Source organism: Marmota marmota, unplaced genomic scaffold (assembly GCF_001458135.2).
Source record: "Marmota marmota marmota unplaced genomic scaffold, marMar, whole genome shotgun sequence".
Classification (NCBI taxonomy): domain Eukaryota; kingdom Metazoa; phylum Chordata; class Mammalia; order Rodentia; family Sciuridae; genus Marmota; species Marmota marmota.
The window spans coordinates 14022615-14050340 of record NW_025999982.1 but is presented as its reverse complement, the minus strand read 5'-3'; the positions used below and the strand labels follow the sequence as shown (position 1 = coordinate 14050340).

At 42.2% G+C, this 27726-nt stretch overlaps 1 protein-coding gene across 6 annotated transcripts in view; it reads left to right on the top strand.

Moving 5' to 3' along the window:
- The window catches only part of Adgrf5 (adhesion G protein-coupled receptor F5), an 89952-nt gene that overhangs the window by 21179 nt on the left and 41047 nt on the right, over nt 1-27726 (top strand). For 5 of the 6 annotated variants that reach the window (XM_048805435.1, XM_015487834.2, XM_015487832.2 and 2 more), the window contains 2 exons: nt 17046-17165; nt 22579-22633. In XM_048805435.1, coding sequence (XP_048661392.1) covers nt 17070-17165; nt 22579-22633 — 151 coding nt within the window. In that variant the 5' untranslated portion in view covers nt 17046-17069. Of the gene's footprint in view, nt 1-3137; nt 3507-17045; nt 17166-22578; nt 22634-27726 lie in introns of those variants that run through there. The other variant, XM_015487831.2, reaches the window with a different exon arrangement.

Genomic DNA, 27726 nt, shown 5'->3' with positions numbered 1-27726 from the left:
CAATAACTATGACATCATGAGGGTGGCACATGTCATGCCTCGGCATTAGCAAGTACCTTCTTCTTCATGGTTGGCTTCTCATCTCTAAGAACTGAAGGTGGCACTTGAAGAACAGAATCAGAATTGCCCAGGAAAAAGGTCAATAAAGAGAAGGTCTTTTGATGTCTCTGTTGACCTCTGTTGGCACCTCTATGGAGCCGTATCTTAAGTTTTTCTGTACCAGGAAAGGACGAGGAAGGTAGGAGAGTCCAAAACAAGGTTCTACTTGGAATGTGTGTGAGATTTCTGCCCGAGGCTGGGGCCCTCACTGGAGGCATAATCAGTGATAGAAAGAAGTTGTCAGGTGTGTCCAGTTGGCTCAAATGTCAGAAGACTCTGATCCTCCACAGCCAAATACCATCTATATCTGAAAGATGAGTACGTGGAGAAGGTGTGAGGACACAGTCCAACAGAGGACAGTGCACCTAAACCTGGGAACCCGCAGCTGAGCACAAATATGACCAATCCCATTAGTGGAGACTATGCCAAAATACACACACAGGAGATAAGAATAAGACCGTTTGTATACTATAAAATTGCCCAATTATTTGTTGGTTCCTTCCTTGCATAAGGACAGGTCAGTGCCAGTGAAGAATTTTCCTGGCTTTCATATAGAAATACCAAAAGAGAGCTGACCCTGGGTGACATTGGGTCAAAAGGGTTACCAACATCTGGTTGGGGATTTAAAATACAACAAGAAGAAAAAAACAAAGAACTTACCCTGCCAAGATGTGGATGTGGGAGTGTTTTTAGATTGAATTTTTTGCTTATGCTGCTCTGCAGCTGGGGCATTACTGTAAGAACTTTGCTGGTGTGTTACACCTTCAAATCAGTCCAACGGTCATGTCTTCCCTCAGGGAGCTTCCATTCTAGTGGGGGAGTGGCAACTGTATTTGAGGAAAGTGTGAAGGAGGCAAGGGAATTGTCACCAGAAAATCTGTGCCAAGAGAACAAACGAGAAGAGGGCAGTGGCAACAGAGCAGGGAAATGGAACATGCTGGGAAATAGGTATTTATTTGGTGCTGAAATTTCTGTCTGAGCAAGTAGGAGCTGTGTCTCTAGTAATGCTGTACCCTGAAGTTGTGCAAGACTCTTCCTACTAACCAACATGGGTAACACGACCAGGGAATTAGTTACTTGGGCTGCATTGGCATTTTGCTTGAAGAAGTTTGAGTTCAACTTGCCACCCACTCCAACATTTTAGAAGTCAAAAGAAGGACATCTGTGTCAATCAATTCCAGCTGTCGTTGTGACAGGACAAGATCTCTCCATCAGCAGTTTATTCTGGGCTGCAGCCGAGACCATATGGTGCTTCTATTTTTTTTTTTTTTTAATTTGCGTTTGTTTTCATTGTAAAGTGTGTGCAGGGAGCACAGAGTGTTCCTAGCAACAAGCAGGGACCTGCGGGTGAGAGGAATTGCTCCTCAGGGAAGGGACAACCACTCTGACAATGCCTCATTCCATGTCAGGAAGCCAACTGCACCCAGCCACCGAAGTGCAAGCAGAGCATTTTAGAAGAAGCATTGCCAGGGGCTCACTCTGACAGCCGCTTGTTTTTTCTGGAAAAATATATACAATTTGATCTGTAGAATGCAATTGAGAATCAATACCTAGAAGTGGAAAATAAATTTTGAAGGTTCAAAAGGTTCTTTATTCAAATATTGTCAGCCTTCCACATGCTGTTGGTTCAGTATCCATGAATTCCACCCACCCATCTTGAATTGAAAATATCTAGGAGAAAAAAATTACATCTGTACAGAGCATGCATAGACTATTTGTCGTTATTTTCTAAACAACACAATAGAACAACTATTTACATAGCATTTACACCATATTTGGTTTATTAGGTATTATAAGTAACCTAGATGATTCAAATTACACGGGAGGATGTGTGTAAGTTGTTAAAGGCAAATACTACGCCAGTTTATATAAGAGACTTGAGCATCTGTGGACTTTGGCGTGTACTGGGGCTCCTGAAGCCAATCCCCGAGGGATGCCTATACTTGACTTTTGTCTCTAGTCTATGGATGCCGTACCCTAGTTTCAGATGGAAACTGAAAGAGAATAAGGTCAGAGAGAGGCAGGGTAGGGGTGGAAGCAGTGACAGACATGCCCTCGGAGGCAGTAGAGCCACGTCTCCAGTTAACAGCTAACCTCGCTTAAGTTTTTCTTGAGCTTCACAGAGCCTATGATGAAGTCGGCATGATTATTATCCCACTTTCATACATGGTAAAACTGAACCCTAAGGAGGTCAACTGAAGTGCATAAGGCCACATAAATAGATCTGGGTGGGAGTATGGTTAGACTCCCTACAGTCTGACTCCCAGTCCTATGTTATGAGGGCTTCTCTAAATACCATCTTGGGACTGCCTGCATCAGGCTCCCCTGGGGGACTTATTTCCCATGCAGATTCCTGCACTCCATGCCACACCTCGTTCATCAACCTTTTTGTGGGCTGAGCTCTAGATATCCAACAGCATTTGAATAGCATTCCCCCGAAAAAAAGTTTAAGAACAATTAGATGATAATCTATCACTTCCCATCAATAGTCTGACTTTGAGTAGACCACTATTTCTCCTTGGACCTCAGTGACCTGACTTGTAAAGTGAGGATGGATAGGATTAATTCCAGCTCAGAAAAAAACAACAACCTGACTGCACCTTGCCAAATGGACCTTTTCCATGTCTCCTTATCTTTAAATATCAGTGTTATCGAAATGATATTAAAGTGTCACTGCAGGTGTAGTCCGATGCATAAATGTTCAGTTTTCCAGGACACCTAGGAGAACTAGACATTCCCCTGATGTGGCATATGTGAAGTGCAGCCCTCCTCAAACCCAGGGTCAGGTCTCCCAACCTGCGGGGATTCTTTTATTCTCTGACTTCTTGACACTGCTGGAGGCGAGGAGCTCACGGATGAACATAAATCTTCCCCACGCAATCTAAGCTGGTGGTCATCTTTCGAAGTTTTAAACCCAGCATCCAGCACCATTCACTAGCTCCAACCCAGTTTTGGTTTGCACTGGTTTCGTTTTTCTGATTTTTTTTTCCTGTTCAGAGAAAGAAAAGCAAGAATAAGGGGCATTGGCCAAACAAGTCTGTCCACTTGGTGGAGAGGTTTCCAGATAAGAAAATCTGAAGGACTTCCCTTGGGCGGGAGGGAAACTGCACACGCCATCGGGGGAAGAGGATCAGGAAATTACTTTTTGTTTTTAACAGCAGCAAGGCTCTTGGGGATGGGTCTGTGAGGCTTGGAGGATCCCAGCTGGGGGAGACCCCAGTGAGGTTTAAGCTGAGGCACAGGAGCTGCCGGTCCTGCTGAAAGTTTGCCATGAGTCCTGCTCGGCTCTTTCTCCACTGGGCGTGAAGTAGTCCCTGAGGAGGCTACAGGGCAAATGGCTTCATAGGAAAAGCTTTTCAACGTCGGATCAGAGAAGGAGCCAGTCTGGTGACTTCGGTCCTGCACAGGTAACAAGTGTTTCTCCTACTGCGGTCTGTCTCCCACTGTATCAAGTCCTCTGAGGGATGTGAGTCACTTCTGCATTCCTCTTAAGGCTTATCTTCCAAGTTTAATTCTCTTTGCTTGATTTTTTATTTTTTTCTTAGCTGTGGCATGTGCTGGGAAGGGAAGGTGTGTTGTCAAGAGCACTGTGCACATCATTGGTCCAGGCGATAAGACTATATTTAGGAAGATTGTCAGACAGCCAGCCAGGATCCTGTTGAATTTTCTGTTTAGTACAGACTGTTTGCTGTTTTAAAAATGAATTCTCCCATCCCTGAGCCAGAAAATACGATCACAACCAGAGCGTCTATGAACTAGCGTACTGTTGTCCTGCCCCGAGCGTTTCCATGGCCAGGTAGCCATGGTGGTTGTTCTGAGAAGGGGAAGACTGCATCTAGATAGCAGGAGGAGCCTGGCATCTTCTCTCAGCTCCCAGTCCAGGGTCAGGGTGAGGGAGAACTCCTAGCCATGTCTGATGGGACGAGAGCTTATGGTCAGAGCAGGGAAGAAGGTTAGTGAGAGTGATGGGGCTTAAGATCTGGGCAGACTTATTTTGAACATCCTGGAAAGAAGGAAAAACTCTATAAAGTGTGCCTTGCTTTTTAAACTATGCTTTCTTATATGTTCCACAAAGCCAGGCCATGTACCTTCACAACAGCCATTTTTCCTTTCTTAAGGGGTCAATGCAGTTGATTTGTTTTTCATTTTCAAATCACATGAGTAATACATAAATATATTCTTACTTTAAAAGATTGCGTAGTTTTTCAAGATCTATGTTCCCCAATATGCATATACCCCCAAGATTATCCCATCAATTCTTTGCTGCTTTACCAATTTAAAGGGCTTTTTTTTTTCCTGTTCTTCCCAGCTCTTACGACAAGCTGGGTACAGGAACACAATATTTTCTCTTAGATTCCTGTGCTGACCCATGACAACACTGTGTAAGGTTAAATGACCCAGGGGGAACACAAGTAGCTCTTTAAACACTTAGAAAAGACTGAGAGTTTCACTCATTTTTGCCATTGCTGCTTCTGCTTTTTTTTTTATTTTGGTGATTATTGATATTAATAACAACTTCTCAATGACAAAGCTCTAGATTTGCTAACTAGTGGTTTGGGCTTTTCCTTAAAAGACATCAGAGACAATCTTATTCTGGAAATGAAAGGGGAGAAAAAAAATAAAAGGAAATGATTTATATAGATTGATGGATACATGGATAGATGGATAAAGTGGCAGCCATAGGGAAACTGGGACAAAGATAGGAGAGATTCCCTTTTTATCCAATGGATAATAAATGTATTGAAAAGAGATGTTCATTTTTCATTATTTTCCATCTTTTAAAAGGTGGCATTTTATTTTGTTTATTTTTATTTTTTGTGGCACTGGGAATTGAACTCAGGGGTGCTTTACCACTGAGCTACATCCCTAGCCCTTTTTATTTTTATTTTGACACAAGGTCTCACAAAGTTGCCCAGGCTGGCCTTGAACTTTCAATCTTCCTGTCTCAGCCTCCTGAATAGCTGGGATTACAGGCAAGCACTTACACATCCCACTGAAGGTAGCCTTTTAGATCCCCCAGTCCCCTGTATATTGTTAAGAGACAAGTGAATGAGAAAAAAATAATAATGATATGGGTCATGAACAGAGATTTTAGAGTTGGTACCAAGCACCAACATGAAACCCAAGAGAAACTACAAAATATATCAGCTGCTAGTTTGTTTGCCCTAAGATTTCTCCACTTGGCCCTGCTGGTTTTAGAGATCCTATCATACACTATCTTGTTAAAGCTGTCTGCCTGTCTTTTCTCTAGACCAGTGGCTAATCTGATAATAATAATTTCAATGAAGAGTGTTAGCCCCACTGAGACCTTGTGGTCTAATTCTGTACTCACCGAGTATGACACTTACTGAGTAATGGCAATAATATAGTAATATCACACACTGGATCACATGGTACTTGGAGCATTTCACAGCAGTCAAAAGTTATCATGGGGTCACACCTACTCTGCTTGGTAAGGCTGATCAATTTCCTGTAAAAATAAATTCAATCTCTTTTATCTATTTGCAACTTTTTAGTTCTTAAAATAGTTTTATACCTCTCCTTTCACTATGCCACAAGTAAAGCATGCATTTTTATTCCTACTTTATGGGATACAAAAATTAGAGGTGCAGAGCTTAATTTAATTTACCTAGGTTCACACAACAAATCTTTGTGGGCACTGAGATGAAAATATACTCAGATCACTGGCTTTTCACCCCTACTCTTGGTTGGTAATATGAGCATAAAAGTTACATGGAATAGAGAATCAAGGTGATTGGCTGGATTCTGTATGTTTTGTAGCAACAGGGTAGATGTTTTGCTGGGAATCTTGAAGGTACATCAAACTATTTCCTGCTTTAGATATTTGTAGACTTGAATACCTGCTGTCCGTTAGTATCATCCCAGGAACTTCATAAAAAGAAAACAATGTCCAGACATTTTTCCCAGAGAAACTGAGCCATAATCTCTGGGGGAAGAGGTCTTGGCATGTTGTTTTTTGGTTTTGTTTTTTAATCCCCAAATTGATTCCATTATGCAGCTGGGGTTGAGTCCTGGCTATAAGAGATGAAGTGCTTAAATTGAGAAGCAGAAGCGTTACCTGTTCACAATTCTGGAAAGTGTATTAGAATTCTGGCCACTGTTGTTTATCTGAGGAACAGACACAGCTGTGTGTGAGAATGAAGAAGAGATTCCTGGCTCCACACAGTTTGAATTGACTTCATTACAGATACAGTGGCTCCCTGTTACTTGTGGGCTTTACAGAATCCAGTGAAATGTCCCAGGCAAGCAGAATGTGCTCTTCTCATGCCAGATGACTATGGGGCTCATACATTTTACTCAAGGTCGCTTTGTGTTGTGTCCCAATACCTAGAAGAAGGAAATAAAAAATACTAATCATTCTTTGCAGGATCTGCCATTTTCTGGATTGAATTAAATGTGAATAACCAATAAATCAGGGCTGTTTTTTTAAAATCATAAAATATTTTCCTTTTCTTCTCTTGACATTTCTTGATATAGTTCAAATTAGTAATGCTGGTCAGCATAATGTTTGTTTCTGTTATAGACAGCACCAGGGGTGGGGCTCTTATGTATGGATCTGGTTTTTCCTAGTGCCTGTGAGTTTCTGCACAGAGTGGGTGCTCCTAGAAGGATTGTTAAGTATATGTATTGGCTACCGGTACACCATGAATTGATGAGTTATTTACCAGCTCAGCACTTCAAATCACATCGTATGACTCTGATCATGATGGTTAAAAAAAACTGGAATCTTGCCTATTTCCTAAAAGAGAATCACAGAAGCGAAACCTTTAAAATCACAGCCTAGTGAAACTATGTCCAGTAGAGAGACTTGCAAATGCTGTGGGATTTCAAAGGCGGAAAATCTTTTCCTATAATTAGCTTAAATGCCTCGGGGGAGGCAAGGTGCTAGCACTGAGAATTCTAATGATAGGTGATATAGATGAGTGCTTACTACGTGGTAGATACCATGCTAAGCACTTTGCAATGATTGTTTATTAATTTAGTGGTTCTAATAATCCTGTGCCTCAGATAATATTATCATTCCTATTTTAGAAATAAGGGAACACACTAAGGTTAAGTCAATTGCCTGAGGTAAATGCTGTGGGAAGCAGTGCAGTCCGAATTCCATCTCAGGCAGTCTGACCTCAGAGTCTATATGCTTAACTTGTGTGCCATGCTACAAAGACCACAACAGTGCTGCCCAATAAGTAGCTAAGAAGAGAAATACAGTGTAGTTCAGAGAATTATCTATCTCTGGAGAAGACAACAGACGGCATGCTATAAAAGTTAAACATTCACATGTTGGCAGCAAACTCAGCTACTTGCTGTGTGACCTGGGCTATATTACTTACTTTACCTAAGCCTCAATTTCCTTATCTGAAAAAATGGGGGTAATAATAGTTCTCACAATATAAGATCATAAGGATTGAGTCTAGGACCTGCAGAGTGTTTTGTCTAATGTCTGGCATAAAATTATTTTTGCTGTTGTTACAAAGTGGAAAAGCAAGATTTGAAATGATGGGTGAAGCTAAGCAAGAAAGAATAAAGCATTTCACTTGCTGAGGACAGCGTGGGAAGAAGCTGAGAGGTAGCAATCCTCCAACAATAGTTATTGTTAGTATTTATAATTTATATTGCAAAAGAGGGTGCAATAAAAAAAACTTGCTAGTGGGTTAGTCTGTTCTCTATCCTGGGGTTAATGATAGAGAAATGAAGCAGAGCTGGCTTTACATTAGATTGTGGGGCTCAGGCTTTTCAGGAAATAGTCTGAACATCCTCAGGGCATTTGAGAATGTTTAAAGTATTTGAATAGAGTATATTGGCCACTGAGGGAAAATAGTGTTCTAGGCAGATTTGCCAGCTGCTGTTGTGCTGGACTATGTGTCAGGGGGAAAAGAAGAGAGGTGTCCATTCAGGAAATCTCTGCTGCCATCCATCCAGGTGTGAGGGGATAACATCCAAACCAAATAGGCTGGTCCTAGAGAAGAACGAGAGCTCTGAGAGTGCCTGCAACAGTGGTGACTGGTTGAATGGGGCTCCTACTCCTGCCCTTGGTTATTGTGTCCAAGAAGCCCCATGGAGCTGAGAGCTGGGAACCTGGAGAATGAAGCTGGTGGTTGGCAAGTCTCGGGAGAGATGGGTCAGGAGACAGTGGTAAAGAGAAGACAAGTTCAGCTTTAGATGAGTCCAATTTAGACCCACAGGAAAGTAGCACAGTGGAAGATTGGTGCCTAATATTTAGCAAAGAGGCCAGGGTGGAAATAAAGTTTTGGGAATGCTCACATAAATTGATAATTAAAAATATGAAAGTAGACAAGCTCCCTAAGAGAAATACAATCAAGACAAAAAAGCCAGGACCAAGGAGAGATATTTAGCAGAGTTCACAGTGCGGTGGTTGTAAGATCAGGTGGATGGAGTGGTGGAAAGAGGAGGAGATGAGCAGAAACTGGAGCAATGGGAGAAACAGGAAAGGAAGAGGGAGTGGCAGAGAGGAGGAGGCCAAGGATGGCAGCAGTACCCAGCAGGAGCCAGGGGGACAGGGGTGGCAGACAGGGAACTAGGGAAGTAGCTTACTGAACTTGCTTTGTAAAGTTCTTTTCATAATGAAGACTGAAGTCAGTCTGATCAAATTAAATTGGAAAGGTAGGGGTATTGTATTTTTCAGGGAAAAAAAAAAGTCACACTTTTTTTTTCCATGTTGAGTAGCTCATGCCTTATCATTAAAGTCTAACAAAATCCTTAAAGGGAGAAATGAAAGTTTGAGAGAAGTAAAGCCAGAGCCAAAGATAGCAATGTTATGTCTCAAGGAGATGCTGTGGCCAAGGGATATATAATAAGGAGCCATAGAAAACTAAGATGGCCCTTCCAGTGATTAAAATGTTGAAATATTTTAAACTATGTGAATAAATTCTGGCTTAAGACCCCAGGGTGCCTCAAGTGTACCCCTCTCCCAATCTCTGTCTCAGCCACCCAGCCCCATCCCACTTGGGTCCTCCCTAGGTCTCTCCACTGGTCAGCAATAGAATTGCTAACATCTGGCCCAGAAGCAGACCCCAGGTCTCTACTCCTGCATGGTGGCCAGAAACTCTTCTGATTGCTTTTTATTGTTGTGGTTGTTAAAATTCCCATCTAGACAACAGTAGAACCACAGCATGGTAAAGCTTGAACCCACTCCCAGGCCCTCTGATTGTCAATCCATCCCTGCAGCCAAGTACAGGGCTGCCCTCCATGTGCACCATGTGCAATTGGAATGCACGCCTGGTATTGTTTTGCCTGGCATTGGGAAACCCCTCCACGTGATAAATTAAGGCAACAAGATAGACTAGATAGGAGCAGAGTTGAATTTAGTGTTTTCCTAACGATAGCAATCTTTTGCTTAAAGGTTAAAATCCCCTAGTGACTTACAACAAGGAAAGAAGGATAAAAGGTTATCAACACTGCCCACATGTGCAGTGTGTTTTGGAAAACTTGATCCCATTGTGTACAAACAAATGTTCCTCTGTAATCTGATAGGGCTGAGCCACTCTGACACAATGCTGCCACAGAACCTTATTTCAAGGCAAAGGAAAATTAAATAGGAAAAAAAAAACCCACTTCAATACAGTTCTTTAATTGGTATTGTGTTTCACGTTTGTGTTAAATAAATATTTAGCTTGTAGTTCTGCATGTGCTAAGAATGAATCATCTAATTAAATAAGGTCTGCAAAGATAAGCCTTATCATTTCTACAGTTGGAAATACAGATCTGGTGAAGGCACTTGAGGATATTTAATCCATATTTGTACAATTCAGGAGGGAGGTTATTGATGGCACCCTATCCTTGTTGCAGCAGCCTTGTGGAAATGAGCAAAAAGTAATAACCTCGAACAAGTTTGCAATGACTGTTTGGGTCTGGAATGTCCCTCCTATCTCATGTGTTGAGGACTTGTTCCCCAATGCAGCAACGTTTAGAGGTGGGACCTTTAGGAAATGATTGAATCGTGAGGGCTCTAACCTCATCAGTGAATTAATACACTTGATGGATTAATAATCTGAATGGACTACTGGAGGTGGTGGAAATTAGGCAGGTGGGGCATTGTTGGTGGAAGTGGATCCTGAGGAGTGTGTTTCTGGGGACTATATCTTGCCCCTAGACCTTCCTCTCACTCTGTCTCTTTCTCTGCTTTCGGCTGTCAGGAGCTGAACAGCTTTCTTGTGTTGTGCCCTTCTACCATGATATTTCTACCTTGGAGCCAGCCAACCATGGACTGAAACCTCTGAAACCAGGAGTCAAAATAAATCTTTCCTTCCCAAGTTGTTCTTGTCAGATATTTTGTCACAGTCACAAAAATCTGATAAACACACCATCCTCCAGAAATTTGGTACTAAAATCCATCACCCACCATCAGCAACTCTGTTTTGAATTATTCTCCAACAGTAGAACATGGGGGTAAAGGGAGGTAAGGAGCTAGGTCTTTGGTTTCTTTTGAAGGGTAAATAGCATGTCCAGTTAGCCAGCAGTAGGCCAAGGGGTGGTACAAAGCACGCTTCCCTTGATATTATCCTAGCATGCATTACAATTAGTTAATTAGTTCCATATATATATATATATATATATATATATATATATATATATATATATATTAGTTATAGGTGAACACAATGTCTTCATTTTTTACTTTATGTGGTGCTGAGGATCGAACCCAGTGCCTCATGCATGCTAGGCGAGCGCTGTAACTCTGAACCACAACTCCAGCCCTTAGTTCCCTTCTTAAAGGAAAAGCTATGATATAACATAACCTCTGTGTGTGAGATGAAAGCTAAGCAGCTTACACATGGGAAGAACCTCTGCTCTCTCTGCCACTTGAAACCAAAGTTTTTTGATTCTCATGGGCTCACCATCTCCAAGTCCCCACTTCATAGACTTTACAACTCTTCCCAATATGATTTCCACCCCAAACCCCAATGAGATTTCCCCTTGATAAGAACATGTCATATCTCCAAACCCAATAAGCAATCTCAGTCCCTCCTTCATGGACCCCTTAGCATCACTGGATACAGTTGAGCACGCCTTCCTTCTTGACACTCAACCCACCCAGCTTCATGACTCTACTCACCTCCTTTACCTCCTGCCTCTCTAATTTCATTCCCAAACATCTTGGTGTTATCATCTTCTTTAACTGGACAAAAGTTGTTGGAATTATGTGGAACTGGGTCCTAGGCCACCTTCTCTACTCTCTCGACTGTCTTCCTAATCAATCTGACCAAGCCTGTGGTTGCAATTCCCACGCTCTGGCCTCCACTCCCCTCACTCCAAACTGGTCTTCTATTTCCTTTCCGTGTTCCAGCCACCCCGAACTACTTGCAGTGCCTTGAAGGTGCCATGCTTTTCCCACACCTCAGGGCCTCTACCTGTGATCTGTTTTCCACCTGGAAGCCTCTTTCTCCCCTCCTGCCAACCTCCCTTTTGTTTTCAGCTAACTCCAATTCATGCTTCATGTTCATCTCAATTAAATGCTTCCTCTAACACACCTTTCACACTTCTAAGACCAGCTCACATCCCTCTGTTGTAGGTTACTTATTTATTGATTTGCAGTGCTGAGAATCAAACCTAGGGTCTTGCACATGCTATGCAAGTGCTCAACCATTGAGCTGCAGCCCCAGTTCTTCATAAGCATTTTTAGACAGTTCAGCTCAGTGATTAAAAGGATCATGGAGAGGACTGAGTGACATTGTCCTTGAATTCGACTTTTTAGGTTAAACTTCTAGCTCAGGCAAATTATTTAACCACTCAGAGGCTCTGTTAATTTTCTTTCATACTATTAGTTAGACACCATAGTGTAACCACTTCATTGGTGTGGTAAAGGTTAAATGAGTTAAAACAGTCGGTGCTCACATCAGTTCCTGGTGCACAATATGTTATCAAGAAATATTAGTATTTTGATTTTTCTCCTTGGAAGCACTTTCTCTTGGCAGAAAATTGAGTAATTCATTCTTTAATAATGACCATTTATTCATTAGACTCCAAGCTCCATGGACACAGGGATCATTGCCCTGTTTACTACTATTTCCCCTGCACCTAGTGGAACACCTGGCACTTAGCAGGACTTAACTAATGTTTGTTCAGTGAACAAACCTATAAATGAATAGATAAGTGAGGGAATAAACAGGTTTTCTTCATGGAAAATTTACAACAATAAACATAATAGAAGCAGGAGGGTGAAGGCCTACATTAAGTCTGTGTAGGTGTTAGGGGAAGTGGGGACACAGATAGGAAGCTTTTGTCTAGAGGGTAGCTTTTACCAGGGCATTGAAGGATGGGTAGAGTTTGTGTATACAGTGATTGTGCTGAACAGAGGGGACAAGAAGGAAAGGAGAAAGGAGATTAGTGCCAAATAAATGTTAGGAGTTTTTTTTTTTCTTTGTTTTTGTTTTTTTTGTTTTTTGTGTGGTTTTGTTTTTTGGGTTTTTGTGTGTGTGTTTTTTGTTTTTTTGCTTTTGCCACACACTAAACAATAGTTTGATGATAATTGTTTCTCTTTCTTCATGGTTAATTCTCAAGATCGGTTTTTGTTTTTTCACTTTTGCATGCACATAGGAAAAATCTCTTGCAGTATTTTAGATTTTGAAAAAAGCAACAGACTTTGGAAGAAAAATGTGATGGATGCTTATTGGTTTGCTGACTCTTAAAAATAAACTCCAGGTCATGGAAGGCCTAGAAAGTGAGTGATTGCCTTTATTCTGAAAGCAGCAAGGAATTGACAGGGAGTGACCTGGGGAAAGAGGGTTTCCTGAAAGTCAGTGTTGCATCCATGCAGAGATGGGGCAAAGAGGCAAAAGATGACATCTATTGCCAGGGTACATATGAGTGGCAGGGAAGGCCAGGACTATGTTGTCACAGATGGGTTGAATATATGTAAGAGATAATTACAGTGAGGCCCTGAAGATAACCCAGGTGAGGTTGCATTGGAGTGAAATAACTGTAAGGAATTTAGACTCTTAGAACAGTAATGGGACCTTCAAAGGCCAGCTCTTGTTCCCCACTTTTGAAATCATTGAATTCAGTCAAATTTCTGACTTTGACAATAAGAAAACTCAGACTCAAAGAGATGAAGTGACATGCCCCACATCACACAGCTTTTAGAGGCAAAGTGAGATTTGAACTCGTATTTCCAGTTCCTAGTCAGTTGTTTATATATACAGAAAAATATTCCTTTTACTCTTGTTGATAACTAAACAAGAAGATCTCTTAGTTCAAATGGCACCTTTCTCCAGGAGATTAGGCTGTTTAATTTATAATTTTGCCACTACCACATATCTGCAGAGTGGCCTTAGTGAGCTACTCACAAAGCTCCCATTTTCATATCTGAAAAGTGGGGATAATTTAGAAGAGCTGTAAGATCATGGAGAGGGTTGAGTGACAGTCCTTGCAAAGAGCTTAGCACCTCACACCATGCTGGAACACAGTACACACCTAACAATGACTGGGGTCTGTGATCATCATTTCCACCAACACTATTCATAATTCCATCAGAGATAGTCTGCCTGATTATCAGACAATATTATGAGTTAGAAATTTCAGAATCACTGCTGATCTCTGGAGTTCAGACCACTCCATTCCTCTCTGCCTTTGAGACACTCAGCCCTAGAGGGGGCTTAGTTTTCCCATCTGAGAAATAGAGGGGTGTGGATGTGGGCGCGAGGAGGTGGGAATGACTGAGAGGAATCAGGGAGGAGGAGCCATGTGGAGCTTAGCAAGCCACTCATTTCCAGAAAGATTCCCACCATTAACATGCTGGCAACCTCTAGGCCTGGTGACTTCATGAGGGCTCTGAGTCATCAGACCCCATTGATGAGGCCACATTGAGAACGTGCTCCTTGCTTCAGATCCTGCAGGCATACAAGCCCTCTTATTTTCACTTCCTCTCACGGTCACTTCTTCACCCCAAATAACATGGGCATGGGTCAGGGATGCCAAAAGGTTCTAGTGAGGAGTTCTCAAACACTGGTGTTGTTTGGGAGAACAGACCAAGTTCACAGTGACGCTTCCTAAAACGTAACCATGCGGAATGTCATTCCTGACCGCGAAGAGGAATGTCAACCCTCATCCTCCAAGTGCAGCTCGGCTGAGAGTCCCCATGACTTATTCCTGGCATGTGACGTCAGCATGTGCTTTCTTTGCTCTCCCTCTTTCTAAACTTTACAGACAGGAAAACAGAGTCAGAGTAGACCAGGAAGTTGCTCAGCACCATAGGGCCAACCTGAGGATTAGATCATATTTCCCAGCCTTTCCTAGATATAGCCAGCTTATAGAAGTCAGGGAGTTTGAATAGTGTCTAGTATTTTAATTTAAAAAGAGAAAGAGATTGGAAATGACACCAGATAATTTTCTTTCTCTCCCTGCCGTTCTTTGTCTCTCTCAGTCTTTGTCACCCTATACTTCAGAAATCTTTAGGAACTTCAAAAACTTTAGGAACTTGTAGGGGACTTACTATCAAAGGCGCCCTACTGAGGACAAATTGCCTTGAATGTGGGCAGGGATGCTTCATGTTTTTAACTAGAAGATTACGGATTTTCTTCCCATTAGTTGAATTGACATCTCTGTTGGCTTCCTCAGTTGAGAACACCTGTGAGCTGGAGGGTTTGTGTAAGATTATGGCTTTGTCTTCAGGCTTCTCTCCAAATGTAGCAGCAACTCTGAAAGCTGAAGTAATCTCCAACTGTATCATGTGCCACACTGGTGTCAAATATTGTGACTATTGCCCCCCCAACAAAAGTGGTGGCGTCATTCTCTTTTCATTCAAGTGGAGAACCCCTCACCCTACTGTGAAACTGATCCAGACAACAAGCCCCTGCCCATGGTGGGGTCCTTTCTTTATCTCTGTTTCTTTGGAATTGTGATTTTGGGGTGGGGGGAAGTCAACAAATGAGTCAACAGAAAAAAGAATGCTGATTTTATCAAGAACTGTCTCAGGGGATACCAAAGGAAGGGGAAAATGGAACACTATTGGCCATTGGCCTGTACACAGGGACCAGACATGACCATTTGGGGACAGTATAAATCTTGCTAATTCTAACCGGAAAAAAAAAAAAAAAGAAGCAGGGGGAGTGGAATGTACCACCAAAATAAAGAAATGACAGAAAGATACATTGCCAGGGCTGGGGATATAGCTCAGTTGGTAGAGTGCTTACCTTGCATGCTCAAGGCCCTAGGTTCAATCCCCAGCACCACACACACACACACACAAAAAAAAAAAAAAAGAAGAAGAAGAAGAAAAGAAAGAAAGAAAAGATACAGAGCCTGCTCTAGTCCCTTTGGTACCCGAGTGCCTCTCTGTGGGTCAGGTACTCAGGAGGTTCATTGACTATGCAGTCTCATCCCTTTGATTAGGTGTCTAGTATGGAACCAGCTAGTAACCTGTACTAAGTTGGGGCCTGAAAAGATGAAGTTGCCTCCTAAAGACTATCCTATACCCACAAGAGCCTACTCTCTTTTAATCTTTTAATAAGGAAGAGAAAATTTCTAATTGGAGAACTTAGTAACTCATTGCTCTGATTTCCCTACAGCAGACACACCTGGTGTTAAACATCTCTTCCCATAACCAAAATTGCAGAGCATCTTCCCAAAACCACTGAGTTGCAGAATTTAAAAAATGTATTTGATAGCCAGATCTACTAATTGGGTCAGTTTTCCAAAGCCCTTTACTCCCCTGCTTTTCATGGGGGAAGAGGAAAAGGAGGCAGTCAGCAGCTGGTGATTGAAATACAATTCTCTGGCATGTAAATCTTGGCCAACACTAGTGTATTATCCTGGCCAAGGTTTCCTGGTGCTCCCTGACTCCTCGCCAAGGTCTGCCCTTCCTGGTGACTGCCCTAAGGTTGCCCTTCATTGACTCCCTTCTGATGTCCATCCTCTGAATTCCTCTGATCATCAGAGTGGTGATCACAGCAGCCTGCATTTCTGGAGCTCTTCATGATTTTTAATCTCATTAGAGCCTCAGAAAATTCTGTGAAAGAATTAGGGATATATTATCCCTATGTATAATTACCTCCATTTTACAGGTGAGGAAACTTGGACTCTGCTAATACAAGTAACCTACTACTTAAGGACACAGTGAATTATAGCGATGCTGTATCCTAACCCACATCCTCTGTCTCAGAGTCTACTGTTCTTTGAACAAACATGTGGGCATAAAAGGCCAGTGAGAAAAGTATTCTGCCAAAAGTAGACTGTCTTTGTCTCCAGAGGTAATAGGGTTGGTATTATTCCATGCAATACCCTGATTTTTAAATGTAATAATAATTAATCTGGTTACCAAAAATGGTGCATTTTTCACCACCAGCATTATAAAGAGACAATTTACAAAAATAAGTACACCAGCTGAGATATATTGCGATATTAATATTATGTATTCTATATTTAATATGCTACCATGTTATAAACTTATATTTTTATGACTAAGTCCAGGAGTTTTCATAATAATGAGTCATAGCCTATTAATATAAATTATTAAGTCAATGTAATGGACTCCTACCAGAATTAAAAGAAAAACAGGGCAAAATAGGATGGAATAGAGTTGAAAATATCCACGTACACCACTTGTAGCAAAGTGAGTAGTGTTCTCTGAATCCTTTTGTGCATGTGCTCTGTGTACTGGATCACAACAGGAAAGGCGTTTCTTACTGTAGTCCCTCCCTCTTTCTTGCTTTCTTTTTCTCCCATCGTCCTCCCATCTCTTTTCTTCTCTCCATGTATGTAGGAAACATACCCGGATACCCACTACCATCCTGTGCTCATGAGCAGGGGCCACCTGCCTTCCCTTGCCCCACTCCATCTTTCCTCACCCAAGGTTCTAAGGCAGGGACTACTCTCTCACATTCACTTGTACCTTCAAGTCAGGATTTGCTACTTCTTTCCTTGTGTAATAAATAAGTTGGTCTCTCTAAGACATCCTGTTTCCATTTTAGGCAAAACAACTTGAACGTGAAGAAATGAAATCCCAGAGGAGAACCACTTTGTGCTTCATGTTTGCTGTGATTTATTCTTCCCAAGCGACACTGAACTTAGAGTCTGCTGTCCATCCTTCGGTGAGTAAACCCATGTCTGCTATAATTTTCCTGTCACATTTCTCTGATTTCCTGGGAATGTCACAGACAGGATAATGGTTCTTCAAAGAAATTGGGAAGGGATTTTGAGAAAATGTTGTAAATGAGGTAACAACTGGATGTTAATGGATGTTAGTGTATTTACGGGCCACATCTTGCCATATTCTGAAATCGGTGGTGGTATCAAGGGAACACAAGTGCAACGTAAGACAGATCTCCCAGGATGGCCACCTTAACTCAGTCATAACCTCTAGGCTTCCACACAGTGACAATGACAATGACAATAAAGCAAATTTGGAGGACCAAGCACAGATTTTATGTCCTCAAAGGATTCTTCTTGAGCATCAGACTAGAACATATTTCAAAAGACATTGATTTGCATGCATGTCATGGTCACAGGTTGCTGTAGCTCGAGAGTCCATGGAAATCATCTAAGAACTTTGCGACAGTTGTCCAGGTTGTTTGCTTTTGGAAGGTCCACAGAGTTTAGCTTAAGTCAAGGGAGTGACAAGTGCCCCTTACTCCTTATGAGAATTCTTGATTATTCCTTGCTTAGGTTTTTCCCTGCTCTAGAGACAGGGTATGAAACTGGTTGAGAAATCTTGGAAGATTTGTAATTCAGTTTCTTCATCTGTAAAATCATGCTGGCAGTAGTACTGACTTCTTATGATAGTTATGAGATTTGAACTAGTTTGAAGAGGCCTTAAATTCAAGCCCATTACATAATAAACAGCACAGCAGTATTAGCTATTTTTGTGTCTCACTTTGGAATACTATATTTTCCTATTGATTATTTTTGTTTCAGATATTGCAGTTCTATTTTATTCTATCACTATTGTTAGAGTTTCAGTGGTACATTTTAGCTTTGCAAAATCTGTCTCTTTGTTCTACGTGGCTATTTTTGATGCAATCCTTTGTCTTCTATTCCAATTGTCAATCCTTCTTCTCTATTTCTGTTTGCCTGGTTTTTGTCCTTTAATTTCTGTTTAGCCTTTAGTGTATTATTCTGCTTTAATGGTTCTCTTATAAACAAAATATGTTTGAGCTTTTTCTCATTGTTCTTTCTGTTTTAGGTCTTTTATTGTTCAATCTAGTTTTCTTGGTCTCTTTTTGCTTTTTTTGTAAACTTATGACTTTGAGGGTATACATGGGGTGTCTTCTCTTAGCCTCCAGTACTCATGTATAATCTGTGCAATGTCATGTGGCAGCTTGCTCATAGAAATAGAGGAGGGAAACTTTATACTTTTGAATTCACAGGGTCAGTGTGGTTATTCAAGGTATGTGGAGAGAAAGTCAGAGCTTATGTTGATCTGTGCAACATGGTTAGATTTCTTCTGTTTCAGGATTCTTTTTTCCTCCCTTTACTTCAAATCTACGTTTATAGTGACAGTCTGAAAAAACTCCCTTCATTGCCAGGTGACATAGGCGCTCAAGGAATACAACTAACTTCTTAGGGTAGTTGGTGGAATTTGAACTTTGTCTCTCTGGAAACTTCCACTGCTTGCCTACCCCCAAAGTCTCCCACTTTTCCATCTAGATCTGCCCTAAAGATACACTGTCTTCATATAACCCAAAGGCTGAGGAGCCCCATTGGAGAGATTCACTTTAGCCTGATCAATTTATACTACAACAAACTGCTGCCCAGTTCCCATAGCTGACTTTTCACTTTCTTAAGTGCAACACCTGAGCTTTTTAAACAACAACAACAACAACAAAAAGCCCACATAAAATACATTTATTATCTTAACCAGTTTTAAATGAACATCTTGGTAGTTTTACATGCATTCACATCATTGCATAGTCAATCTCCATAAATTGTTTCACCTTTCAAAAATGCAACTCCACCCAATGAACAACAACCCTCCCCCTTTCCTCCCTCAGTCCCTGGCAACCACCATTCTACATTCTGTCTTTATGAAATTTGACTACTCTCTACATTAGGTACCATATAAACAGAATCATGCAATATTTTCTCTTTTTGTGCCTGGCTTATTTCATTTGGCATAATGTCCTCAAGATTCGTTCCTGTTGCAGCCTATGACAAAATTTCCCTCCTCTTTTAAGACTGGATAAAATTCCCTTGTAAGTCTGTGCCATGTTTTATTCATTCATCATCCACCCATGGCACTTGGGCTGGTTCCATCTCTTGCTTATTGGGAATAAGGCTGCTGGGTTCGAATTGAGGGATGCATTTGTCAAGTGCAACAGTCTAGCCTGCTGCTTCTCCAACTCAAATTCTTCCAGGGGACCTCTTAAGATATAGATTTCAACAGGGTAAGCCCAGAGTGGGGTTGGAGAGTTGCCTGCTCCAGTGACCACCCTTGAAGTAGCAAGCCTGTATGTGTTCTTCATTGGCAGCAGGTCTGGGTTGAAGCCCAACTCTGACTCCCACTAATTTCTGAGACTTCATTCAGTTTTTTCATCTCTCTGAAGCTAATCCTCTGCCATAAATAAGACTCAACAGTATCTCCCTAAATGGTTTGTTGTGAGGATTAAACATTGAGACATTTATGCCTTAGCACTGTGACTAGCTCAGAGCACCAGGGCTTCTGAATTGGTAGTTATTTTTAATATTCTGCTACAAATAAATCCCTATGTTAATATCCTTCTATAAGGGGACATTCTAATAGGACTGTTACTGAGATAATTGTACAACATGGCAGCAAAGATGTGAACTTGGGATTCCAGGTCAAAAAGAAGAGGAGCGGGTGGTGGACTCCAGGGAGGAGGACTGTGATTTGAAATGCAGGGGCAGGGGCTTGGTGACCTCCTTGTTTGCCATCCTGTTCCCTGGGGATTTTCTTTTTCATGAGTTCAAAGCCACCTCTCATTCCTGACTAACTGCCCACCCTGCTTCAGGCCACCCTGCTCCACCTCCACCACAGTTATTTGGAAAGTCATCATGTCTGAAAGGTGGGGCGCTTCCTGGAATTGGTGACCTTGTCTCTTCCGGCTCAGCCATCAGGAAATCCCCTCCGGATGGACAGAGCTGGCCTCTGTGGCTCAGATCCTCATCTGGGTCCCTCTGCACAGAACATGCAGGGGGAGGTGGCAGGGAGCCCTGTTTTCTTGTCTGAAGTAAATATGCAGCTGAGCCTTCTGAGCCTAGGGGGACCTGTTCTCCCTCATGAATGACATGCGTCTGTGCAGATTGTTTTTCATAATGTGAGAAACTGAGGCTTAGAAGAAGTAAATGACTTTTCCAGCTAGTAGGGAGCTGAAGTAGTGAGAATCAGTTCATGGTGTGACTCCAGTACCTTCTGTATTCAAATCCAGGTCCCATGACTGGCAGCCCAGCTCTTTGCACCTTCTCAAATCTGGGACAGTGGGGTTACTCACCACCACCACCACCTCCTCCTCCAACTCCCTGAGGCTTTACTGCTGTCAGGGGTCTTTTCTGCATTAGCTCTGATGACTGCAGGCTTAACTGAAAGAGTAGTTTCCTCTCATGAGAAGCTGTGAATTCTCACTTGACTACAAAAGTGGGAGGTGACAGGGATGTAGAAGCAGCACTTTGCAAAGGAAGTTTCAAACATTCTATGTGCTGGAATTGCAGATGATCACCATAAAGACTCAAGAAAGCTTCAAAAGGCAGTGTTTCCCCAAAAAAGTGGCCTCACACCTAGGAATATGCTGGTTAAAAGGCCAGTTTTCTCCACCTTCCCTGGACCTATTGAATCAGACTGGGGGAAGAGGAGGCAAGTGATTCTCATTCTCACCAGGATTTTAAATGCCCTGCATTAGAGAACTGAAATGGACCTTGATTGTAACATTCAGCAGACAGCAGCAAGTCCCCCTTGGAAAACAGGGACAATAAAATTTGATCTGGGAAAGCTTCCAAATGTAAGCTCTGAAAGTCACGTTCTCCTGGGCTTGTGAGTCCCCCAACCACAGCCCACAAGTAGCAGACAGAGAAGCTTCCTGGTAGCCACCTGCTCCCTGCCCTGGGAGGATGAAGTCAGGAATGTCCGGAAGAACCTTCCCTCTGCCTGGGCACAGGGCCAAAGCAGGCTCCAGAGGAAGCCAGCAGGAACCAGCCTATACATTGACTTTGCGCCTTCAGTTCCTGCATACTTAAGTACTTCTAAAATAACTTCAGTGCAAAAGAGCAGAGACTAGGTTTTCCAAATTCCAATCATCATCCATCAAGCCTGTATTTATTTCTCCAAGGGCAATTATGAATGTCCAGGTACAGGGTCCCACCCCACTTCCTACTGACTTTAATACTTCCTTCAACCTGAGTCTCCCAAGGGCATAAGGGAGAGGAAAGACAAAACCTCCCACAGAGCTGTAAATGGACCTTATCTAATAAGTGTAACTTAATAAGGGCAGGGAGAAAAGCCAGGGGAACTATTCATGGAAAAGGAAGAGGAGAGAGGAGGAGGTTGCAGAAGAAGGAGAGAAATTTCCCACTGAGCCAAGAAAGACTGGCTCATTGAGACAAATCCAGTCTCCTACTATGTAACCAAAGCTACTCTCAGTTCTTTCCATTTAGTAATCATTTGATCTTTACAACAGCCTTATAAAGTAGATCATACTCTTGGTTAGGACTGTGGCACAGAGATGTTAAGGAATATGCCCAAAGTCACAGATCCATTTTATAATAAAGCTAGGCTTTGAACTGAACATCTGCAGAGTTCTTGCTTGTAACCACTGTACCAGGTGATAATAACTAAAATGTACTAAGAGCTTACAAATATGCCATATTATATTTTGCTTCATTCTTATAACAATCCTGTGAAAGTTGGCACTATTATTTCCATTTTAGAGAAAAGAAAGCTGAGGTTCTTTGAAGATAAGTAACTTCCCCAAGTTCGCATGGCTAGTAAAGTGGCCCAGCCTTGTGTGCAGGCAGTCTGAGTCTAGAGCAGGCTCTCCTAGTTTTTACCACAAATACCAATAGAATCATCTAAGAGAAAAAGGACTAGAGGAGGAAATCATAGTTCCTAAGCTCTAATAGAGCAGAAATGTCAAGGTGCAGCCAGACGGGATGCTGAAAAGAGTAAATAGATCTGTCTAATAAGTCAGTGGAATGATTCAGGCTTTAAGTCTTAGATGGAAGAATACAAGTTTAGAACATCATCACCTACTTTACTTGACAAAACTCAAACTGCAGAAACACTAAGAAACTCACCTATAATGATTGATTTCTTTTGCTTTTGGATCTTGAGAATGGTCTATAGAAAGTGCACTCCTAGGTCACACTACAGAGGTGAATTCGTGATTTTCTTGACCATTCCATTGCTGCCTGTCTGCCTGTCATCCCTGGGTGCATGATGTTGACCCAAACTCCACAGCTTTAAGCTCAGCTCAAATACCTAGGGGCACATGAGCAGGAAACCAAGTGAAAAGACTTCTTACTGTTAACTGACAACTTTCTAAAATGTTCTTTCAGATTCTCCAGGAACATGAACTAACTGCTGTAGAACCACTAAGGCAAAAACGAGCAGGTATGTACATTTGGCTCGCATGGTGGTCTCTTTTGTAAGTCCAATCAAATGAAATGTGTTATAACTTTTTAAAAACACTATGGTCTCCATAATTCAGTCTCTAAGAACATCAGAGTCAAACAGTGCAGTTTGATTGCCAAAAGTACAAAGGAACTCCGTTTTCTACTTGATCAAATGAATAAATGGATCATTGCAACATATTTCGATCCTCTTTCCTCTCTCATCTTCCTATCCCCAGGGCCTCCCTGTGGCTCTTTCTTCAACTGTCCCCCAGCACCACTCAAAAGTCTGTTTCTGTCCTCCCAACCCAGCAACTTCTTCTTCTCATCTTTTAAAAATTTCTCTCGTTCAATCCTTTGTTAACCAACCTAACTAACCACTAGATTCCAGTCTTTCTCCTATTTCCCACTCTAATTTTCCACTAAACTGCAAAGAAGTAGTCTGGAAAATATAAGACTCTGTCCTTTGGAGAGTTTGGATTATGGAGAGCTGTAACCACGGACAGAAACACTGATCTTTGTGTCTTAGCCTGTTTTTTGTAGCTATAAAGAAATATCTGAGACCAGGTAATTCATAAAGAATAAGAGTTTATTTGTCTCACAATTCTGAAGGCTGGCAAGTCTGAGAGCATAGCATCTGGTCGGTAGCTTCCTGTGTGTCATGACAGGGTAGAGGGCATCACATGGTGAGACAGAGGAAGGTGCTAACTTGAGTCTCTGTTGCTCTTCTTAAAAAGCTACTAATGCTATCAGAGGACCCCATACTCATGACCTCATCTAATCCTAATTGTCTCTCAGAGGTCCCACCTTTAAATAACATTAACATCTAAATAGACAGATTATACTTCCTACACATGAACTTCTGGGGACACATTTGAATCATAGCATTTGGCATCTGGTCCCAAGTGCATGACCCTGCAGAGGTGTCAATGCACATCTACAGGCTGGATTCCTGGGGCCCCGGTCTTCCCATCTCCATCAAATAAACTTTTCAGAGAAATGAACCTGTCATTTCTCTCCATAAAGGCCTTCATGAGCTTGGGAGTGACTTAGAGCTAAAAGCCAATCATCTGTTCATAGCTCCTGGGGTCTTCTGAAATGCTTTCTCCATTTGATCACCTTCTGTTCCCTTTCACATGGACGGTTGCTGCCCGTCATCTCCATTTGCTTGGCTGGAGGACTCCTGCTTACATCCCAAATTTCCTGAGCTCCTGCTGGGCGAGACCTTCCATCCACCCATTCCCCAGACTGTCAGGGATGCTTTCCCTGGATTCTTATCACCCTTGAAACATTTCCTATCTCTGCATCTGCCCCAGCCCATTGTAAAGATTGTACTTCCTGTGTGCCTTCCCTAGTAGTTGGGTGCTCCCTTGAGTCCTCTTCAGTCTCTGTAGCCTGGCATCGAGCCCAGTTCCTCCCTCGGAGCAAACAAATGAAAACCTCACATGTGTATGCCCTAGCTATCTCTTTCTGAATTTCTATTGGTAAATGTCTGCAGGCCAAAGGGCGGTGCCTCCTCTCTGGGAGATGAAACTTCTTAACCTATCCCATTATGATTGAATCATTTTTAGGCATATTGCAACTTGATTTATTTAGCTTCATGTTTTATTTAGCTTCGTGTTCCAAAAGAGACACAAGAATGCTAAAGAGAGCAGCAGCCTTGCCCTGAGGTCAAAACACAGGTGTCTGTGAGAGCTCTTCACGTGTCAGTAGCCAGACCCAACTGTTGCTCAGGGATGGAAATGAGAAATGGACCACAATTTATTAAACCCTCAAAATGCTCACTGGAAAGTCCTAACACTGCTGGGATACCCTCCCTCTTCTCCCTGCCCTGACCCTTCTCTCCTCTCCCATCCTCCCCTTCCCTTTCTTTGTCTCCTCTCTGGTCCTTTACTTTTCTTTTCCTTCACTTAGCCTTCATTCTGTTATACTAGCATAATCCAGAGGGTCCTCTCCTTCCCTGAAGTGGCCTGTCATAGCTAGAACTTACTGTGCTTTGACACAGATATCATTGCCGCTTCCCCTCTGACAACCCCTTGAGCATTTTTGTACCCTGTGATGGGTACAGAGCCAGAGATGTGCAATTTGGGGTTTTGAAAGACTTTTTTTTTTCAATGATACAAAGGGCTAAACCCAGGGGCACTTTCACTGAGCCACATCCCCAGTCCATTTTTATTTGTTATTTTGAGACAGGATCTCACTAAGTTGCTCAGAGTCTCATTAAATTGCTGAGGCAGGCCTTGAACTTGCAATCTTCTTGCCTTAATCTCCTGAGTTATTAGGATTACAGCTGTGACCCACCACACCTAGCTTGAAAGACTTTTATTATTAATACTAATCAAATTCTTTTTAAAAATATTTATTTTTTAGTTATAGTTGGACACAATACCTTTATTTCACTTATTTATTTTTATGTTGTGCTGAGTGAGGATCAAACCCAGGGTCTTGCACCTGTGAGGCGGGCACTCTACCACTGAGCCACAACCCCAGCCCCTTAATCAAACTCTTTTGTGGGTGAGCTTCAGCTCTGTCTTTTTACCAAGTTCTTCCAGGGCTCAGGCTGCTGGCATCCTCAGAAGCAGTTTTACCCCACAGCTGCAAAAGGTAATTTTCCCTGTTCTCCTGAGCCTGATGTTTATGGGACCCACTGTGGCAGTAGGAGGGGTAGCCAGTGGGGAAGAAACTACCTCCATATCTAAGAATTTGACATTCCAAAACTTTTCCAGGCATGCTTTCATTACAAAACAATTATGACAATGATAAATCACCCTGAAAATATGTTTTACATTTATTATACATGGTCCTCTGAGCTCTTGGGCCTCTCAAGTCATTTGGGAAGTGTTAATGAGTCAGCCCATCATCTGCAGAAGATGGATTGGACTTGGTACTTTTACAAAATCACTGAAGTAAGAAATGACCATAGAAAGGCTCATTGCAAGGCCCCTGAAATCAGGAATGTAAGTAGCAATAAAGAGCCTGGCTTTCCAGGACAGTGACGAAAGGAAAGAACAGGAGCGCTTCCTCTAGCAGGATGCCATGTGAAGGTGTCTCTGTTTTTTGGTGGTGCCAAAAAAGTGAGGTGCTGGGTCTGGGCTCTAATCCTGAGTGGCATTCCCTTTCCTGTATGTATGTATGTATAATATATATATATATATATATATATATATATATATATATATCCCCTTCTGAAGGCTTCATGATAGTCACAAGCATATTAAGTTTCCAAGAAAAAGAAAATAGGTCAAGAATTTTCTTTTGAGCTTCTGGACCAAATATTTAGAGTTTGGGATTAAATCATATTTAAAGGTAGAATAAATTTGTATTTATTTTCAATATAGTATGGACTTCAACCTAAGTCAGTTGCACAGTCTCACTGACCTCCTAAGAAACACACGCGTGCGTGCACACACACACACACATACATATCATATATACATCACATATATATGTCACATATATGCTATATATTGGCATCTCACACATACCCACACAATTTATTACAGTCATAACCTTACAGGGTTTTTTGCTTTTGTTTGTTCATTTTGTTTCATTTTGGTACTAGGGATTAAACTCAGGGCACTTAACCATTGAGCCACATCCTCAGCCTCCTCTCACCCCCTGCCTTTTTTTTTTAACAGGGTCTCCCTAAGTTGCTAAGAGCCTCACTAAGTTGCTGAGGCTGGCTTTGAACTTTCTATCCTCCTGTCCCAGCCTCTCAGGCTGCTGGGATTACAGATGTGCCACTGTGCCCAGCTCTTTATACAGTTGTTGAGAGGATTAAATGATGTTATTTTGTACATACTACTTTGGAAATGTTAATAGAATTATCTGGGGTTTATTTTCTTCTTTTTAATAATTTTTTTTAAATTAAAAACAAAGTCAGTAGGCCGGGCCTAGCACAGAGGGGTATCCTGATCAGTTCCAGATCACTACTTGAATATGGAAAAATGGGTGCCATGACATAGGACTTAGCATTTCGGGAAAACTCTTTCCCAGTGCTACTGGGAATAGAAACCTGCATACAAACCCAGAGACCAGAGATAAGAATAAGTGTGGAACAGCCTGTGAGAGCAGTGTGGCTGGTGGGGACAGAGGGACAAGCATGTGTGGAAGCCTGAAGAGCTACATCAGCAAGTGCATCCTTGCTGGCTGAGAGGCTGGCACAGAGAGTGACTGATAAAAGCCACACGATTCCAGTGATTATGGGTGGATTAGATGAAGAAATTATTGCCTGAGAGACCAACTAGGAGATTCAGCAGCCTGGACATGGGTCCCTGGCTGTGGAGAAAGATAAAAAAGAAACAGAGGATACACCTGCCTAAGACCATTTGAGAAATGGCACCAAAGGGCTGGAGTCAACGTGACTGGCTGGGGGTAAAGGTGAGCAATGGTCCAGATGACTGTCCAGGAGAGCACAAATCTGGGACCCTGTGTGCTGAGGAGGCCACAGGAAGAGGCCTGTGTTGGAAGAAAAGGCTTACTGTAGAGGTCTGCAGAAAAGCTCAAAATTAAGTCTAAAGGGGAATCTTCACAGTGGACTGAAAATGGACATTTCTTACTGCTTAGCACTAGCACAAATGTCAGTTGCAAAAGTTCTTAACCCTGGGTCTCAGAGCTTCATTGGGAAGCATGTCTCAGAGACTGGCCCTGAAGAGACCCCATTGGTTTTTCTTTGGCTTCCCAAGGACTGACTGGTGGGAAACAGAGGACAAGGGTGAGTGGAGTCCAGCCTGAGGGGGGCAGGATGCCCAGAGCCTGTACTGGCTGGGTGACACTTCTTCACCTTTCAGTCAGAACCAGGTCCCTACAAGATCAGGTCACCAACTGCCCATAAGGAAATCCTGACTTTTCAGTAGACCTGGCAGTGTGGGTCTGCTGGCCTTTTTTGATGTGGGGCCAGGAAATGCTGAGCATTTCCCAGTTTGAGGAACAGGGTTTGGGTTTCCGTGGCTATCATCTTTCCTGTGATAACACATGGTGCTCTGTGCTCTGGTGGTAGAATGAGTTGGAAGGCTCTGGGCTCTCTCACTAGTGTGTGTGTTGGTTTGGAGCTTGACATTGAATATTAAGACTGTTTTATAACTTCCCATTCTT